The sequence below is a fragment of the Callithrix jacchus genome, chromosome 14 (genome assembly GCF_049354715.1).
Source record: "Callithrix jacchus isolate 240 chromosome 14, calJac240_pri, whole genome shotgun sequence".
Lineage (NCBI taxonomy): Eukaryota > Metazoa > Chordata > Mammalia > Primates > Cebidae > Callithrix > Callithrix jacchus.
In genome coordinates this window covers 6,311,875-6,330,079 of record NC_133515.1, presented here as the reverse complement: position 1 = coordinate 6,330,079, position 18,205 = coordinate 6,311,875, and the positions used below count along the sequence as shown (strand labels likewise).

The 18,205-nt window shown below is 42.6% G+C and overlaps 1 protein-coding gene across 3 annotated transcripts in view; it reads right to left on the bottom strand.

Annotated features, from left to right (window-relative positions):
* Window positions 1–1,106: 1,106 nt before the first annotated feature.
* NCAPH (non-SMC condensin I complex subunit H) overlaps window positions 1,107–18,205 on the bottom strand; it is a 46,977-nt gene continuing 29,878 nt past the window's right edge. For 2 of the 3 annotated variants that reach the window (XM_008980062.5, XM_008980063.5), the window contains exons 13-18: window positions 9,338–9,448; window positions 8,088–8,270; window positions 7,022–7,138; window positions 5,568–5,659; window positions 5,129–5,204; window positions 1,107–1,625 (exon numbers count right to left, since the gene is read on the bottom strand). In XM_008980062.5, the coding sequence (XP_008978310.3) occupies window positions 1,566–1,625; window positions 5,129–5,204; window positions 5,568–5,659; window positions 7,022–7,138; window positions 8,088–8,270; window positions 9,338–9,448 (639 nt within the window). In that variant the 3' untranslated portion in view covers window positions 1,107–1,565. Of the gene's footprint in view, window positions 1,626–5,115; window positions 5,205–5,567; window positions 5,660–7,021; window positions 7,139–8,087; window positions 8,271–9,337; window positions 9,449–18,205 lie in introns of all 3 variants that reach the window. The other variant, XM_078348608.1, reaches the window with a different exon arrangement.

Sequence of the window (18,205 nt, the reverse complement as noted above, 5' to 3'; positions counted from 1 at the left end):
AGAGCAAGAAGCCCAGCAGTGACCTGGCTTGGGAAAGTGATGGAGGCTTCAGTCCCAGCAAGACAGAGTATGGATTCTCACCTGCAGCACCACTGCTTTTTCTTTTTTCTTTATAGAGATGGGGTTTCTCCATGTTGGCCAGGCTACTCTCAAACTCCTGATCTCAGGTGATCCAACCACCTTGGCCTCCCAAAATGCTGGGATTACAGGCATGAGCTACCCGTGCCTGGTGCACCACTGCTTTTTCTAAAGCATGCTCTTAAGTCTCTAACTGTCTCAATAGAACAGAGCAGGTAATGTTTTGGATACAATTTGGAAAGCATATTCCTGTGGGGAGGGGATTATTTTTGTTCTGTGTGTTTTTTGGTTAAGGAGCAAGTTATTATCAGGAGCAATTGCCAATTATATACTGCACTGCTTCTGGCCTATATCCAAAATCTCTATTTAGCCAGTCAATGTTCCAAATTGCAAGCAAAATTAATTTCCCTATTTCTTTTAGATAAGGGGAAGAACTTGTACACTGGTATGTGCCATGCATTCTGTGGAGATGGACAAATCTGAGTACTGCACTCTACCCACTGCTAAGTCTGTATGATCCATCTGGACAGCACATAGCAGAATGGCTGACAACAGACTCTAGAGACAGATTACTGGGCTCAGGCCACCCCTGACAGTTAGCCAGCTGCCCTTATGCAAGTTATTCTACCTTGGGTGTCTGTTTCCTCCTCTGCAACACGGGAGTGACAATAGTAAATTCCTCCTAGGGATGCTTAGAAGGCTACATGAAGCAATGTACAGAAGTGACAAGTATCACTACCAGCTCCTTCCAGCAGAATCCTGGGATTTCAGTAGGACCCAGTCTTGCAATCTGAATGTCCAGCCGTCCAGCAAGTGATCTCTTCCATTTTCCTTCGAGGCAAACTATCTTGGCCCTTAGGCATCTTCTGCCTTCTGGATACCACTTCTGGATACCCCTGCCTTATGGATACCCCTTCTGGATACCCTCTGACATGTGGGTATCCAGAATAACTACCAGGACTGCATCCCCCTCAAAGGTAAGGACTAGGTCTGATATCCATCTAGTGGACACACAAATATTCTGCCAGTTAATTATTTAGAATTTTATTTTAAAGCATTCTATATACATTTTTAAGTGTACATATGATGTATTTTATGTACATGGATTAGGAAGTTCTTTAAGGGCAACATTAAGTGCCTACTGGAAAATTTTCTATAAGACTAAAGTTTGGAAAATAACAGATCAATTTAGGAGACTAAAACTATACATTGATATAAAGAATGGATATAGATTTTCTCAATCCAGAATAGCACCCTCACCCCCTCTGCCCTCGCCTCTCCTAGATGGTCACCATAAGGCAGTAAAGTTTAATCAGTCAAACACAGAGCTTCAAGGCGCTGGCACCCAGACTGTGATGGAGAGAAGGAAAGAGCAACAAATAAACAGGGACGCTGGTAGTTGGCTACAACCTGGCTGTAAGTCCACGGCATCTTCTTCTACTCAGACTGGGGATGTCCTGGCAACTCAATCCCTGTCCACAGGGAACTTAATCTCCTTGCCTCACAAGAACATCAGAAAGGTCCTCTGTTCCTTCCAGCTTTAGATTCTGAGGGAAAACCAAAACATGTATGGACTTTGGTATACTGAGAATAAAAGAATCACAAATTCTAATCACAGTAACAAGGCAGTGACTACAAAGGTTAGTCCCACGATTATAAGAAAACTGCTTCAAAGCAAGTATAACTTGCATAATAAAAATGATTCCCAATCCTTGTTATAGGATTAGGATTAGCCTGAAGGTGCTAATGGAGGCAGATGGGAGATCATCAGGAGCCATAACACATACATATAGTTAGTCCCTCCTTATCCTTGAGGGGTGTTCTGAGGCCCCCGGTGGATGCCTGAACTGGGGACCACAGATAGTACCAAATCATATACACATATATGATTTACATATATATATGTATACACAAACATACCATGTTTTTCCTACACATATACACTTATGATCAAGTTTAATTATAAATTAGGCACAGTAAGAGAATAATAATAAAATAGAAAAATCATGTCAAATAAAAGGGACTGGAACACAGCACTGCAGTACTACGACAGTCAACCTGGGAGCTAAGATGGCTACTAAGTGTATAGTGGGAGAGCTGCATCTACAGTGTGGATTGACTGGACACAGGGACGGTTCACATCCGGGGCGGACAGAGTGGGACACTGTGACATTTCATCACACTATTCAGAACAGTTGCAACTTATAACTTATAAATTGTTTATTCTTGGATTTCCATTTAGTATTTTCAGACCATGGGTGACTGTGGGTAACTGAAACCATGGAAAGTGAAACTGAAAACAGGGGGCTACTGTATTAACCCCATCCATACATGCCTCCTCCAGGCACCTCCAACTGCTCCACTGCCTCATCCCTAGAAACAGGGGGCTACTGTATAAACTATGTGAGGGGAAATTGTTATCAGAGTGGTGGAGGAACAGACTCCAGACAAGTGTGAAAGATGGAGAGAAAGAAGTCCAAGAAGAGGTCAAGTTCTTCTGTGAAATGTTAAGAATATTTCTCTTGGTGGCTCTAAACTCCAAGTTACCATGATCCTGTAGAATATCACAGTAACTGCTATTAGCCAATGTTTGGCTAATTTTCTCAACCCAAAGCCAGGCACCAGTAATGGCCTAGGTGCTCAGCTCAACAAGTCATGGGCTGTAACCCTCCCCCATTCTTCAAACACCAAGAGCTCTGGGACCCTTAAAGAGACTTGATCACAGCAAAATGAACAAGCCCACACTGCCACTGGGGGCAGGGATGCAGAGCTGGAGTCAGAGCAGCACGACCTCAGTGAAATCACAGAATCACCAATATTTCTTTGCAGTGTTGGCCTGGCCTGACTTTTTAAGAAACAAGTAAGGGCCACGAAGCTGCTCTCTCACAGAAAAAGGCAGGTTTCTGTGGAGGCACAGCCCGGGGAAGCACTCGGACCCTAAGGTAGGGCTGATGAGCGAAAGTAGTAACACTCTTAAATTGGACTCAGCGGCTTTCTGAGCTTTGGAGGCCAGCCTAGGAGCCTGGTGTGCTAGGAGATCAATACCCATGTGGGAGAGTCACCAGCACCTATGTCCACCAAGATGGTGTGCAAATGAGATTCCAGGTCTCCCCTGACACTTCTCAAGGCAGACAGATGGATGGCCTGCACACCAGCCACCTGAGATGTGGTATCCTCAGCAGAGCCACTTGTGGATTTGTCAGGGCCATGATAAAAATATATTTTTAAATTTTTTATTTTCTTAGTCATTCTCTCTTGATATAGTTTTCATATGACATGAGATACCTCAGGTATAGAAACTACCACCTCCCATAACCACAGGCACATCTGCCTTCACAGGCTAGTAAACAGGGCACATCCTCTCTCCGCAGCCTTACTGCCCCTCAACAGCAGCCATGCAAGTTCAGCATTCCTGGGTTAAAACCATTCCCAAGGGCTCTGATGCACAATTATTCCTTCTTGGGAAGCTACACTGGGCTCTTTTGTTTAGGCCTCAGGCTTGAACACACAGACTGGTGGTTACAAGCCCAATGGTCAGCATGGTAGTTGAAGACATACAGAACTTGTTCCTGGCCCAGTGGGTCTTCTACACCTGTTCCCCACCCAGAATCAAAACTAGCTTTTGCTAACCGGACAGTTTCTTCTTCTTCATGAGGTTGTGAGCTAAGCAAGGTATTGCCAAGAGAAGTGGTAGGTCACTGGGATTGGCTGGTGGCTGTGCCACACAGGCCAGGGCAAGCTCTCTCCAAAGCAGTGTCAGACCTGGAAAATGGAGCCAATCTTCACTGCTCCTGATTTCATTATGAGGTCAGAGGTCACATGTTGGCATACAGGAAATTCTGTATGCTTCCAGTACCCCACCTTTGCTACTATTTCATTCCCATAATCACCCACTAAAAGCACACTTCGGCGTTCAGACAGTAACTGCACTCCAATACCCAACCTCACCTCCTGGGGAGTTGACAGTGGTGGTGCACACCGTGGCCACGGTGCCCCAGCCCCAAGGTCGTGCTTGCCACACATGCCATGGCCCAGCCCATAGCCCTCTCCTGCAGGTGGCAAAGGCTGTGCTGTCCATCAGCTGGCTGGGGATCCTGATGCCTACCAAGTGTCCAGTGATGCTCAAATGTGTGGGCTTACTGCTGGCTGCCCTCTCCCAGCAGTGGTATCCCTGAATAGCACCACTCAGCTCCTTCACTGTCCCACGGCTGTGCAGTTGTTGGCTGGCATGGCACAGGAGTCTGCCACACTGACCCAGCTGGCACTTCAGGATTCTCCTTTCTTGTGACAGACAGCTTGACTTTTCTGGCTGTTGCCTCCATATTTTGGTACTCTTCTCTTCCTGCAACTGTTTTATTTTCATCTTCATCTCCCTCTCTTCTTTTCTCTGCCATATCTCCCATACATCTTGACTTTGGTACTACCATGCTTTGGTCTTTTTTTTTTTTTTTTAAAGACGGAGTCTGGCTCTGTTGCCAGGCTGGCGTGCAAGTGGCGTGATCTTGGCTTACTGCAACCTCTGCCTCCTAAGTTCAAGTGATTCTCCTGCCTCAGCCGCCCAAGTAGCTAGGATTACAAGTGCGTACCACTACACCCCTAATTTTTTGTATTTTTAGTAGAGACGGGGGTCTCACCATGTTGGTCAGGATGGTCTCAAACTCCTGCCCTTGTAATCTGCCCGCCTCGGCTTCCCAAAGTGCTGGGATTACAGGTGTGAGTGCTCGGCCGGCTTTGGCCTTTAAAGTCTTTGACACCCAGTGAAGTAAAAGCATGTTGTGTTCTTAGGCTGGGGAACTTACCGATGACAATTCAATCATCTAAAATCTTACTATTTGGGTCCTCTTCACTATTTTCATTGCTAATCAAACCTGATGACTTTTTTGTAAGTTACTTCTAGGTGCCTGGCTAATCATTTGGGTTGAAGGTATTGCTTAAGTCACTGGATTTAAGAAATCCTGTGGTAGCCCATGAATGATAAAACAAAAAGCTCAAATGAGTCGACATAAACAGGGAATATTCTAATACTCCCATGCTTACCTTAATTACCTACCTTTTCATTGGCTAAATGTAGGAGACAGGCAAAAGCCAGAGGAATGGAGAGGTTCTGAGCCATGACACGGGGCAGGCTGGAAAGAAAGGGGCAAGTATTTAGGTCACTGCAACTGTTAGAACAAAGGTTCATTCATCAAATATTAATAATACACACATGCAATGACTAAACTAATGAGAAACAAATCTTCCCGATGCATTTTATAAGTAATTTTTCCAGTTTCTTATTTGGAGATAAAATATCTGCTGTTACACTCTGACCAGTGGCACAGAAAAACGCCTTTTAAAAGTTGGTCTGTATTTATCTATCAACACATAAAGAAAACAGAACAGCCACTACAAGTGTCATAGAAAACAGGTTGTGTGTGGAGGGCCCACCACGCGGATAGCTCAGAGACAGGGTGAGCCCCCACAAAGCCCCCATGCCTGCTGGCCTGCACCTCCTCTGCAGGTCCTTTGTGAGTCTGCTGAGCATCTTCTCATCAGCCACTTCTGCCGGGACCCCTTCTTTTCCAGCTTCCCTGTGGTTTGCCTAACAGAAGCACATTTATACATCAGACAGTTAGGGCTAGTGCACTTTTGAAAGAGCAACAAAAATAAAGTTGTATCACCAAAAAGTCTATACCTAAATGAAATGAAAACAAATTGCTTAGTTATTTTGAAGACAAAGGATGTACAAAGGGAACCAGTGCCTCAGCCCTGCTCTACAACATTGTGGTGAACATGATGTCATGGCCAGCACCATTCTGGTAAAGAAGACACTGCAAAGAGTGTCCTAGGGTGCCCCGAAAACAAACAAGAAAAAAAAAAGAGCAGTAGCAAAAAGCCATGACCATTTATAGCTTCAACTGGATTACACTGCTAAGGACAGCACAAAATAAATATTTAAAAGTAAACTCAAACTTCCCACTTCAAACAGACACACTGAAAAGATATCCAAAAACGTAGGGGGAAAAAAAGAAAAGAAAAAAGAAGACAAACACACACACTTACATTCCATTCTATTTTAGTTAAAATTTTATGAATATGACTGAAGCTTTCTCTGATATCCAAGACTATACAGCTTAAGGCCCTCAATCAACTTAAAAGTTTTCACTTCTCAGCTATAGGAGTTCTAAACTTAGAATATTCCCTGAGCAGAAGGGGTCAGAAAGAGGGAAGGATTCTAATTAACTGAGACTTCCTTTCATTGAGGTAGACCAAGTTAATCAAGGTTTCAGCGTGTTCTGAAGGAGAAGAAGAACCTGAGAGCATAATAATTACTTTTCTATTATCTTCCTACTGAGAATACATTCCAGAAATCAGAATTATTAGATCAAAGGTTTTAAACATTTCATAGCATATATCAACTTAATTGCTACAAGCAGTGAATAAGTACTCCAAATTTTCCTCCTCAGTAATAGAAAACAGTTTAATTACTAAAACTACTGCTGCTCTTTTAAAGTAGCATAAAGATTCTTTCATTTGTATTTTTTGATTACCAGCAAGGCTGAATCACGCCTTACATGCTAGTTTGCTATTTGTATCACAGTTTGTGTGACCTGCCTGCTTGTATACTTGGTTCATTTCTCTCTAAGAGGCATGACATCTTCATTATACTTTTGTTTTGTTTTTAAAGATACAGGATCTCACTCTTGCTCAGACTGAAATGCAGTGGTACGATCATATCATAGTTCACTGTAACCTCAAACTCCTGGGCTCAAGTAATCGTTCCCACTTCAGCCTCCCAAAGTGCTGGGATTACACATGTGAGCCACCATGCCCAGCTCCTCATATTTCGGAATGAACATTTCTGTATTCGAGGCATTCCCCAAATCAAGGCATCTTCAGCCATAGACATCAGCCACTCCTCTCCCACATACTGGGCACCTAGAGAACAGGCAGAGCATCTGACCTCTATGTCTGCCTCCTTTCCAGAGAGCGCTGTCAGCAGACTCCACATGCTCTGCTTCAACTTCTTCATGTCCATCTTTTTGGCAGTCTTGGCATAGTGAATTTCAATTTTATTTACCTGAAATAGGTATATGACAAAGTAAATCTAAGCAGAATAAAGAAACTTTTATCATTAATTCACTGTAAAAACAAAGGTCTGAAATTTAACTAAAGAAGGAATCAGTTTCAACCAAGGAGCTACAGAGCGCTGTTTCTTTTTTTTCTTTGAGATGGAGTTTTGCCCTGTGACCCAGGCTGGACTGCAATGGTGCAATCTCCGATCAATACAACTGCCACCTCCCAGGTTCAAGTGACTCTCCAGCCTCAGTCTCCCAAGTAGCTGGGATTACAGGCACCTAGCTAATTTCTGTATTTTTAGTAGAGACGGGTGTTTCACCATGTTGGCCACACTGGTCTCAAACTCTTGACCTCAGGTGATCCACCCACCTTGGCCTCCCAAAGTGCTGGGATTACAGGGGTGAGCCACAGCACCTCCCCAGAGCTCTCTTTGGACACTAAAATAGAGTTACTCATATCAAATCTAATTTCTTTTTGATCAAGTGCAATCTACATTAAGGCTAACTGGAATTCCAGTGTAAAACAGGTAAGTGAATCAAATATTAAGGAAAGCATAAAGGCTGCCACCTGGTATGGAATAAATGTTCAATGCATGATAATTTAATACAAACTGATTTTGGCCAAGATTTTTCAGAGCCACACAGCTAGCTAGCCTCACTGAATTAGCATATAAATCTATATTCTCTGCCTGCAGCCTTCATTCATATACCTTACTTGGGTGACCAGTTCCTCCCTAGTTATATGTCTTATCAAGGTCTTTGGAGAGATGGTCAGTTCCACACAAACCTAATTAGCATCAGCTCACTCCTACAACCGTATTTAAAACTTGGAGAGCAACAGGTTAAAATTGAGAAGAAAAAACTCAAGCTCAGACTGATGTGACTCTGATATAAGAAGCAATCAAATAGATTTCAGGCAAACAATGTAATTCCCAGTTGTTTCATCCGTACCTTCTGAGGCTCAGCTATCAGGTTTGACTCCCCGTATGTTGTAATGTCTAATCCTTGGGTTTCAGGAGTGTCACCATTCTGTTGTGCTGTCTTAGGTGAATGGCAAGGATAAGGTGAGAGGCCAGAGTTCCCAAGTGCTCCCACAAATAAGTCATCTGACTCGTCATCATCACTGTCAGCAGCCTGGGCAAGAAACAGCTTTTTAAGTTTGGTGGAAGCTGTCAGAGGAGCTTAGAAACATCCTTGAAATAGACTTTGTGTTTATAAAGCAAGAAGAGACCATCTGATAGTTCACTGAGTGAGTCACACTAGAATGAACTTCTAGGTGCCTCTATCATCCTGTTTCACAAAAACCCTATTAGAGAAATGTCTGTTATCAACCTAAGACCCTTTGAATAGGAGTTAAAAAGAATTCAATAATCATAATTGCCACTATGTCTCCCCTTTAGCTTCTAACTAATTTAGGATTTCACTTTACAGAAAGCATTCCTCAAACACCAGATAGGACCTGCACATATCACCCAATGAAAGCACAGGGGATTCCTGGGGCCATCTGTTCAGTAGCAGGGGTACCACCTAGAAGCAGGTGAGAAAGTCATTTTCGGGATCACATTCAGAGTGAATGTATCAGAATCTTGGGGCAGGGGGTGGATGGGAGGATACAGATCAGGAATCAGTCTTTAACTAGGCTCCCTGAGTGATTTGTATATAAGTTAAAGTTTGAGAAGCACTGGTCAAGAGGTCAGTCTGGATTTTCACTAAAATATAACAGCCTAACTCTTTTCCAAGAAAATAAGGTGAATAAATTTTTTTTCCCAGTTCTTTTCCCCCTCTCCACATCCAAGGACACTGAGGAAGCCTATTTTTCCAATTTCTGTTTCCTGTATTAGCCACCCCATCAGTAGACTCAGAGAAGGGATATGGAAATTATTTAGTCTAAACCATGATCTAAAGATAGAGAGTGGCTTCTACAAGTTCACAACAAGCTTGCAATATGAGAACTACATTCAGAGCTAGAAACCTGGTTATCTGAGATACACCCCAAAGACTTATTTTTTGCCACACTACATCATACCACCTTCATATGTCTATGTGTTTTGTCTACCTGGTCAAAATATTAGCTCCTAAGATGACGAAGTGTTTATATTCCTTTGAAATCCCACAACAGCCAAGATTAGTACTTTGTAGCAGAGGTTAAACACCCATCCACATGTTGACACATTCACTCGAGAGCCCCTTTCCCCCTTTACCTGTAATCCAGGGCAAAAGTTGGAGGTGTCGTTAGGGTTGTTGTAATCATAGTCTTCAATTTCTTCATAATGCTCAGTCTCTGCCCTATGGCCCTGCGCCATCTTGAGTAACTAAAGGAAAGAATAAATGCAGAAAGCAATTTTTAAAAAACTGAACTAGGTTACGGAAGTAAATCTTAACTCCTGTGCCCAATCTCCTCCTAGAATTATACAATTTTAGAGTTAGAAAGGCCCTCACAGGTCATCTAAATCTAACGACTTTTCCACTGCACAGTGCAAACCTGGAGTAGTAGCAGGGCTCAGTGCCTCCACCAATCCCAAATAAACCAGAGCAGCTCTATTTCTGTCTGATTGGCGATTAGGCCCTCTGCACAGTTTTACTTGAAAAAGGGTTCCTTCACTAAAAACAAAAGTTGGAAAATCCAGCCTCCAGCTTTCTGAAAGTCAATGTGTTGCACTTGAACAATTTTGATAGAAAACCCATTACCAGCCAGGCATGGTGACTCACACCTGTAATCCCAGCACTTTGAGAGGCTGAGGTGGGAGGACTGCTTGAGCCTAGGAAGTCTGAGACCAGTGTTGGGCAACACAGTGAGACCCCATCACTACCAAAAATTAAAAAATTAGTGAGGCGTGGTGCTGTGTGACTGTGGCCTCAGCTACTCAGGAGGCTGAGGCAGGAGGATTGCTTGAGCCCAGGGGTTGAGGCTGCACCGAGCCATGCTCATACCACTGCACTCCAGCCTGAGACCCTGTCCTTAAAAAAAAAAAAAGAAGAAGAAAAAAGAAAAAAAAGAAAACCCAAACCTTAATTAATAGCCTGTCACATTTCTGGGTGACAACCACTGTTCCCTATATAACAAAAGTGGGGAGGAATGATCGAAGATGGCCCTTTAGGAGCAGCTCAGGATTGCAGCTCCCAGTGAAAGTGCAGAGGGTGAGTGGAGGCCGATTTCCAGACGGATCTTTATTGCCCACAGACCAGGAGATTCCCAGGCGGAGGAGCCCTATGGGTCGCCAGCACGGCTGTTTTGCTGGTGCCGTAGCACGGCAGCTCTCCGTACAAAATACACTGGTCTCGTTGCCCTTTTAAGCAGGCAATTGGCTCTCTGAGAAGGCAGATTCGCCCATTCACCTGATTAAACGGGTCTGAAACAGGGAGCCAGGCCAGGAGATTCCCGGGCAGCGCCGTTGTTTTGGCCGGCACAGTGGGTCACCACACAGGAAATCACACAGATCCCGGCGCCCTTTCAGCAGGTGCCAGGAACACCTGGGAGAGAGTCGACCGTTCAACTTAAAAAAAAGGTTCTGAGGCAGGGAGCCAGGTGATCAGGCACGGTGGGCCCCGCCCTACAAAAACGAAGAAACAAACAAAAAACAGCAATTGGAAATGCTTGGGGTTGAGAGTTCCACAGTAAGCACAGCTGAACACAGAACGGTGCAGTTCAGTGGGGGAGGGGCATCCGCCATTACCGAGGCACTCCACCCCTATGGAGGTAGTCCACCATTGCTGAGGCAGCCTGCCGTTGCCGAGGCAACCAGCCATAACAGAGAGTCTGCCATTACAGAGGCGGGCCACCATTGCCGAGGCATTTCTAACCACACCCATATAAACAGGACTACAGGGAAGCTCACACGGCAGCAGGGCGGAGCCCAAAGCAGCTCAGCAAAGCCTCCGCAGGCAGACAATGAAAAAAAAAAAAAAAAAAGGCAGCAGCACAACGGATACTCATAAATAAAGCCCTAACTTCCTGGAACAGAGCACCTGGGGAAAGAAAGGCAGTTTATGAGTTCTGCTGCAGCAGATGTAAACGTACCTGCCTAGCAGCCCTGAATGAACAATGGAGCTCACAGCTCAACACTTGAGCTCCTATAAAGAATAGACTGTCCTCAAGCAGCTCCCTGACCCCCATATATCCAAAGAGTCACCTCACAAAAGACTGATCAGACTGACATTCGGTGGGCATCATTCTGGGACAAAGATAGCAGAAGAAAAAACTGGTAGCAACCCTTACTGTTCTGCAGCTGCTGCAGGTGATCCCCAGACAACCAGGGCCAGCAGTCCTATAGCAGAGGGGCTAGACTGTTAGAGGGAAAACTAAGAAACAGAAATAACTTCATCATCAACAACCTGGACGTCCACTCAGAGACCCAATCTGAAAATCAGCAACTACAAAGATGACAGGTGGATAAATCCACAAAGATGGGAAGAAACCAGCACAAAAAGGAGGAAAACACCTGAAACCAGAACACCTCTCCTCCTACAAGGGATCGCAACTCCTCACCAGCAAGGGAACAAGGCTGGATGGGGAATGAGTGTGATGAAATGACAGAATCAGACTTCAGAAGGTGGGTAATGAGAAACTTCCATGAGCTAAAAGAACACGTTCTAACTCAATGCAAGAAACTAAGAACCTTGAAAAAAGATACGATGAAATGATAACAAGAATGGACAAACTAGAGAGGAATATGAGTGAATTTATGGAGCTGAAAAACACAACACGAGAACTTCGCGAAGCATGCATGAGTTTCAACAGCTGAATTGACCAAGCAGAAAAAAGGATATCAGAGGTCGAAGATCAACTCAATGCAATAAAACAAGAAGGCAAGATTAGGGAAAAAAGTGCAAAAAGGAATGAACAAAGTCTCCAAGAAATGTAGGACTATGTGAAGAGACCTAATCTACGTTTGATAGGTGTACCTGAATGTGACAAAGAGAATGAATCCAGGCTGGAAAATACTCTTCGGGATATTATCCAGGAAAATTTCCCCAACCTAGCAAGGCAGGCCAATATTCAAGTCCAGGAAATACAGAGAACACCACACAGATATTCCTCAAGAAGAGTAACCCAAGGCACATAATCGTCAGATTCACCAGGGCTGAAATGAAGGAGAAAAGGCTAAGGGCAGTCAGAGAGAAAGGTCGGGTTACCCACAAAGGGAGGGCCATCAGACTCACAGCAGATCTCTTGGCAGAAACCCTACAAGCCAGAAGAGAGTTGGGGGCCAATATTCAACATCCTTAAAGAAAAGAACTTTCAACCCAGAATTTCATATCCAGTCAAACTGAGCTTCATAAGTGAAGGAAAAATAAAATCCTTTGCGAACAAGCAAGTACTGAGATTTTGTCACCACCAGGCCTGCTTTACAAGAGCTCCTGAAAGAGGCACTACATATAGAAAGGAACAACCAGTACCAGCCACTCCAAAAACATACCAAATAGTAAAAAGCATCAACAAAATGAAGAATCTGCATCAACTAATGGGAAAAACAGCCAGCTAGCATCAAAATGGCAGGATCAAATTCACATAACAATATTAATCCTAAATGTAAATGCACCAATCAAGACACAGACTGGCAAATTGGATAAAAAACCAAAACCCATCGGTGTGCTGTATCCAGGAAACCCATCTCACATGCAAGGATACACAAAGGCTCAAAATAAAGGGATGGAGGAAGATTTACCAAGCAAATGGAGAGCAAAAAAAGCAGAAGTTGCAATTCTCATCTCTGATAAAATAGACTTTAAAGATCAAAAGAGACAAAGAAGGACATTACATAATGGTAAAAGGATCGATACAACAAGAAGAGCTAACGATCCTAAATATATATGGACCCAATACAGGAGCACCCAGATACATAAGGCAAGTTCTTAATGACTTATAAAGAGACTGACTCCCACACAATAATAGTGGGAGACTTTAACACTCCATTGTCAATATTAGACAGATCAACCAGGCAGAAAATTAACAAGGATATGCAGGACTTGAACTCAGACCTGGAGCAAGCAAACCTGATAGACATTTACAGAACTTTCCCCCCCAAATCCACAGAATATACATTCTTCTCAGCACCACATCACACCTACTCTAAAATTGACCACATAATTGGAAGTAAAGCACTCCTCTGCAAATGCAAAAGAACAGAAATCATAACAGTCTCTCAGACCACAGCGCAATCAAGTTAGAACTCAGAATTCAGAAAGTAACTCAGAACCACACAGCTTCATAGAAACTGAGCAACTGGCTCTTGAATGTTGACTGGATAAACAATGAAATGAAGGCAGAAATAAAGAAGTTCTTCGAAACCAATGAAAACGAAGACACAACATACCAGAATCTCTAGGACACATTTAAGGAAGTCTCTAGAGGAAAATATATAGCAATAAGTGCCCACAAGAGAAGAGTGGAGAGATCCAAAATTGACACCCTATCGTCAAAATTGAAAGAGCTAGAGGAGCAAGATTAAAAAAACTCAAAACCTAGCAGAAGACAAGAAATAACTAAGATCAGAGCAGAACTGAAGGAGATAGAGACACGAAAAACCCTTCAAAAAATCAATAAATCCAGGAGCTGGTTTTTTGAAAAGATCAACAAAATAGGTCACTAGCCAGATTAATTAAAAAAAAAAGAGAGAGAGAGAGAATAACCAAATAGATGCAAGAAATAATGATGAAAAGGAAATCACCACAGATACCACAGAAAGTCAAACCATCATCAGAGAATATTACGAACAACTCTATGCACATAAACTAGTAAACCTGGAAGAAACGGATAAATTCCTGGACACTTGCCTCCTCCCAAGCCTAAACCAGGAAGAAGTCGAAACCATGAATAGACCAATGACAAGATCTGAAGTTGAGGCAGCAATTAAGAGCCTACCACACAAAAAAAGCTCAGGTCCACATGGGTTCACAGCAGAATTCTACCAGACACACAAAGAGGAGCTGGTACCATACCTCCTGAAACTATTCCAAATAATCCAAAAAGAGGGAATCCTTCCCATATCATTTTATGAGACCAACATCATCCTGATACCAAAACCCGGCAGAGACTCAACAAGAAAAAAAAACTTCAGGCCAATATCCACAATGAACATAGATGCAAAAATCTTCAATAAAATACTGGCAAGCCGATTGCAACAGCACATCAAAAAGCTTATCCACCATGATCAAGTAGGATTCATCCCAGGGATGCAAGGCTGGTTCAACATACCCAAGTGTATAAACGTAATTCACCACATGAACAGAACCAAAAACAAAAAGCACATGATTATCTCAATTGATGCAGAGAAGGCCTTTGACAAAATTCAACAGCCCTTTATCCTGAAAACCCTCAATAAACTAGGTATTGATGGAATGTATCTCAAAATAATAAAAGCTATTTATGAGAAACCAACAGCCAATATCATACTGAATGGGCAAAAACTGAAAGTATTCCCTTTGAAATCTGGCACTAGACAAGGATGCCCTCTCTCACCACTCCTATTCAATATAGTACTAGAAGTTCTAGTGAGAGCAATCAGGCAAGAAAAAGAAATAAAGGGTATTCAAATAGGAAAGGAGGAAGCCAAATTGTCTCTATTTGCAGACAACATGATAGTATATCTAGAAGACCCCATCGTCTCAGCCCAAAATCTCCTGAAACTGATAAGCAACTTCAGCAAAGTCTCAGGATACAAAATCAATGTGCAAAAATCACAAGCATTCCTATACACCAATAACAGACTTAAAGAGAGCCAAAGCAAGAACGAACTGCCATTCACAATTGCTACAAAGAGAATAAAATACCTAGGAATACAACTAACAAGGAATGTAAAGGACCTCTTCAAGGAGAACTATAAACCACTGCTCAACGAAATAAGAGAGGACACAAACAGATGGAGAAACATTCCATGTTCATGGTTAGGAAGAACCAGTATCATGAAAATGGCCATACTGCCCAAAGTAATTTACAGATACAACACTATCCCCGTCAAGCTACCAATTACCTTCTTCACAGAACTGGAAAAAACCACCTTAAACTTCATATGGAACTAAAAGAGAGCCCGCATAGCCAAGCCAATTCTAAGTAAAAAGAACATAGCAGGAGGCCTCACACTACCAGACTTCAAACCATATTACAAGGGTACAGTAATCAAAACAGCATGGTACTGGTACCAAAACAGAGATATAGACCAATGGAAAAGAACAGAGTCATCGGAGGCAACACAACATATCTACAACCATACAATCTTTGACAAACCTGACAAAAACAAGCAACGGGGAAAGGATTCCCTGTTTAATAAATGGTGTTGGGAAAACTGGCTAGCTATGTGCAGAAAGCAGAAACTGGACCCCTTCCTGACACCTTACACTAAAATTAACTCCAGATGGATTAAAGACTTAAACATAAGACCTAACACCATAAAAACCCTAGAAGAAAATCTAGGCAAAACCATTCAGGACATAGGAGTAGGCAAGAACTTCATAACCAAAACACCAAAAGCATTGGCAACAAAAGCCAAAATAGACAAATGGGACCTAATCAAACTCCACAGCTTCTGCATGGCAAAATAAACAGTCATTAGAGTGAATCGGCAACGAACAGAATGGGAAAAAATGTTTGCAGTTTACCCATCTGACAGAGGGCTGATATCCAGAATTGACAAAGAACTCAAACAGATTTACAAGAAAAAAACAAGCCCATTCAAAAGTGGGCAAAGGATATGAACAGACATTTTACAAAAGAAAACATACATGAAGCCAACAAACATATGAAAAAATGCTCATCATCACTGGTCATTAGAGAAATGCAAATCAAAACTACATTGAGATACAATCTCATGCCAATTAGAATGGTGATCATTAAAAAATTTGGAGACAACAGATGCTGGAGAGCATGTGGAGAAATAGAAACACTTTTACACTGCTGGTGGGAGTGTAAATTAGTTCAACCATTGTGGAAGACAGTGTGGCGATTCCTCAAGGACCTAGAAATAGAAATTCCATTTGACCCAGCAATCCCATTACTGGGTATATATCCAAAGGATTATAAATCGTTCTACTATAAGGACACATGCACACGAATGTTCATTGCAGCACTGTTTACAATAGCAAAGACCTGGAATCAACCCAAATGCCCATCGATGATAGACTGGACAGGGAAAATGTGGCACATATACAGCATGGAATATTATGCAGCAATCAAAAACGATGAGTTCGTGTCCTTTGTAGGGACATGGATGTACCTGGAGAACATCATTCTCAGCAAACTGACACAAGAACAGAAAATGAAATACCGCATATTCTCACTCATAGGTGGGTGTTGAACAATGAGAACACATGGACACAGGGAGGGAAGCACTACACACTGGGGTCTGTTGGGGGGAATAGGGGAGGGACAGCAGTGGGTGGGGAGTTGGGGAGAGATAGCATGGGGAGAAGTGCCAGATATAGGTGATGGGGAGGAAGGCAAGAAATCACACTGCCACGTGTGTAGCTATGCAACTATCTTGCATGTTCTTCACATGTACCCCAAAACCTAAAATGCAATTAAAAATAAATAAATAAATAAAGGGGGAGACATCCAGCTCTTTCCTCTAATTACATCCATCATCCTCATTCTGTTTTCCAGAGCCTCATGGAACTTTGCCTCCTCCTTTATTAGTGCCTACTGGACACAACCTTTCAAACAGTCACAGGTCCTTCCTCAGACCAGTGATTTCTACCTGATATATAAATTTCTGAAGTGAGAACAATATGGCTGGAGCTGTGCACAGTTTACAAGAGCACATTGAATATTTTAATATAATTCTCTACTTCAAAAACAGCCCAAATAAACCCACAATGTGCTTGTAGCAAATCCAAAAATACTACTATAAACAATAAATATTTGAGTTAAGAAATGCCCCATTTTCTTCCACTGTTCTTCATATGACACAGCTTTTAACTACCTTTTCATTTAGACTAAATTCCTCCACTCCTCTGGACACACTCTCAGGTGTCCCCAGCCAAACGTCCAATGTTTGATACAAGCATTTATAGTGACACAAATTTAAAAGTTACACTTGTACTATGCTGGAGTCTATTAAGTGTGCAACAGTATAGTCTAAAAAACAATTTACAGATCTTAATTTAAATTATTTAATTGCTAAGAAATTATTATGATCATTTGAGCCTTCGATGACTTGTAATCTTTTTGCTGGTAGCGGGTCTTGCCTCAGTGTTGATGGCTACTGTCAGGGTGGTGGCTGCTGAAGGATGGGGTGGCTGGGACAATTTCTTAAAATAAGACAACAATGAAGTTTGCCACATCAATCAACTCTTCCTGTCACTAAAGATTTCTCTGAAGCATGCAATGCTGTTTGATAGCATTTGACCCATAGCAGAACTTCTTTCAAAATGAAAGTCAATCCTCTCAAACTATATCAACTAAGATTATGTAACATTCTAAATCCTTTGTTGCCATTTCAACAATGTTCACAGCATCTTCACCAGGAGTAAACTCCATCTGAAGAAAATGTTCTTTGCTTATCCATAAGAAACAACTCCTCATCCATTCAAGTCTTATCAGGAGATTGAACCAATGTAGTCACATCATCAGGCTGCACTTCCCACGCTAGTTCTCTTGCTATTTCTACCACATCTGCAATGACTTCCTCCACTGAAGATTTTTCTGAGACAGCAGAAAAAACTCTGTCACCCAGGCTGGAATAAATATTTTTTGCAGCTTCTATATCAGCACTTGCTGCTTCATCCTGTTTTTTTTTCTTTTTTTCTAGATAGAGTCTCGCTCTGTTGCCCAGGTTGGAGTGCAGCAGTGCAATCCCCACTCACTGCAACCTCCACCTCCCGAGTTTAAGTGATTCTCCTGCCTCAGCCTCCCCAATAGTTGGGACTACAGGCACGTGCCACCATACTTGGCTAATTTTTGTATTTTTAGTAGTGATGGGGTTTCACCATGTTGGCCAGGCTGGTCTCCAACTCCTGACCTCAAGTGATCTGCCCACCTTGGCCTCCCAAAGTGCTGGGATTACAGGTGTAAGCCACTGCGCCCAGCCCAACCTGTGCTGTTATGTGATGGAGATGGCTTCTTTCCTTCAACCTCA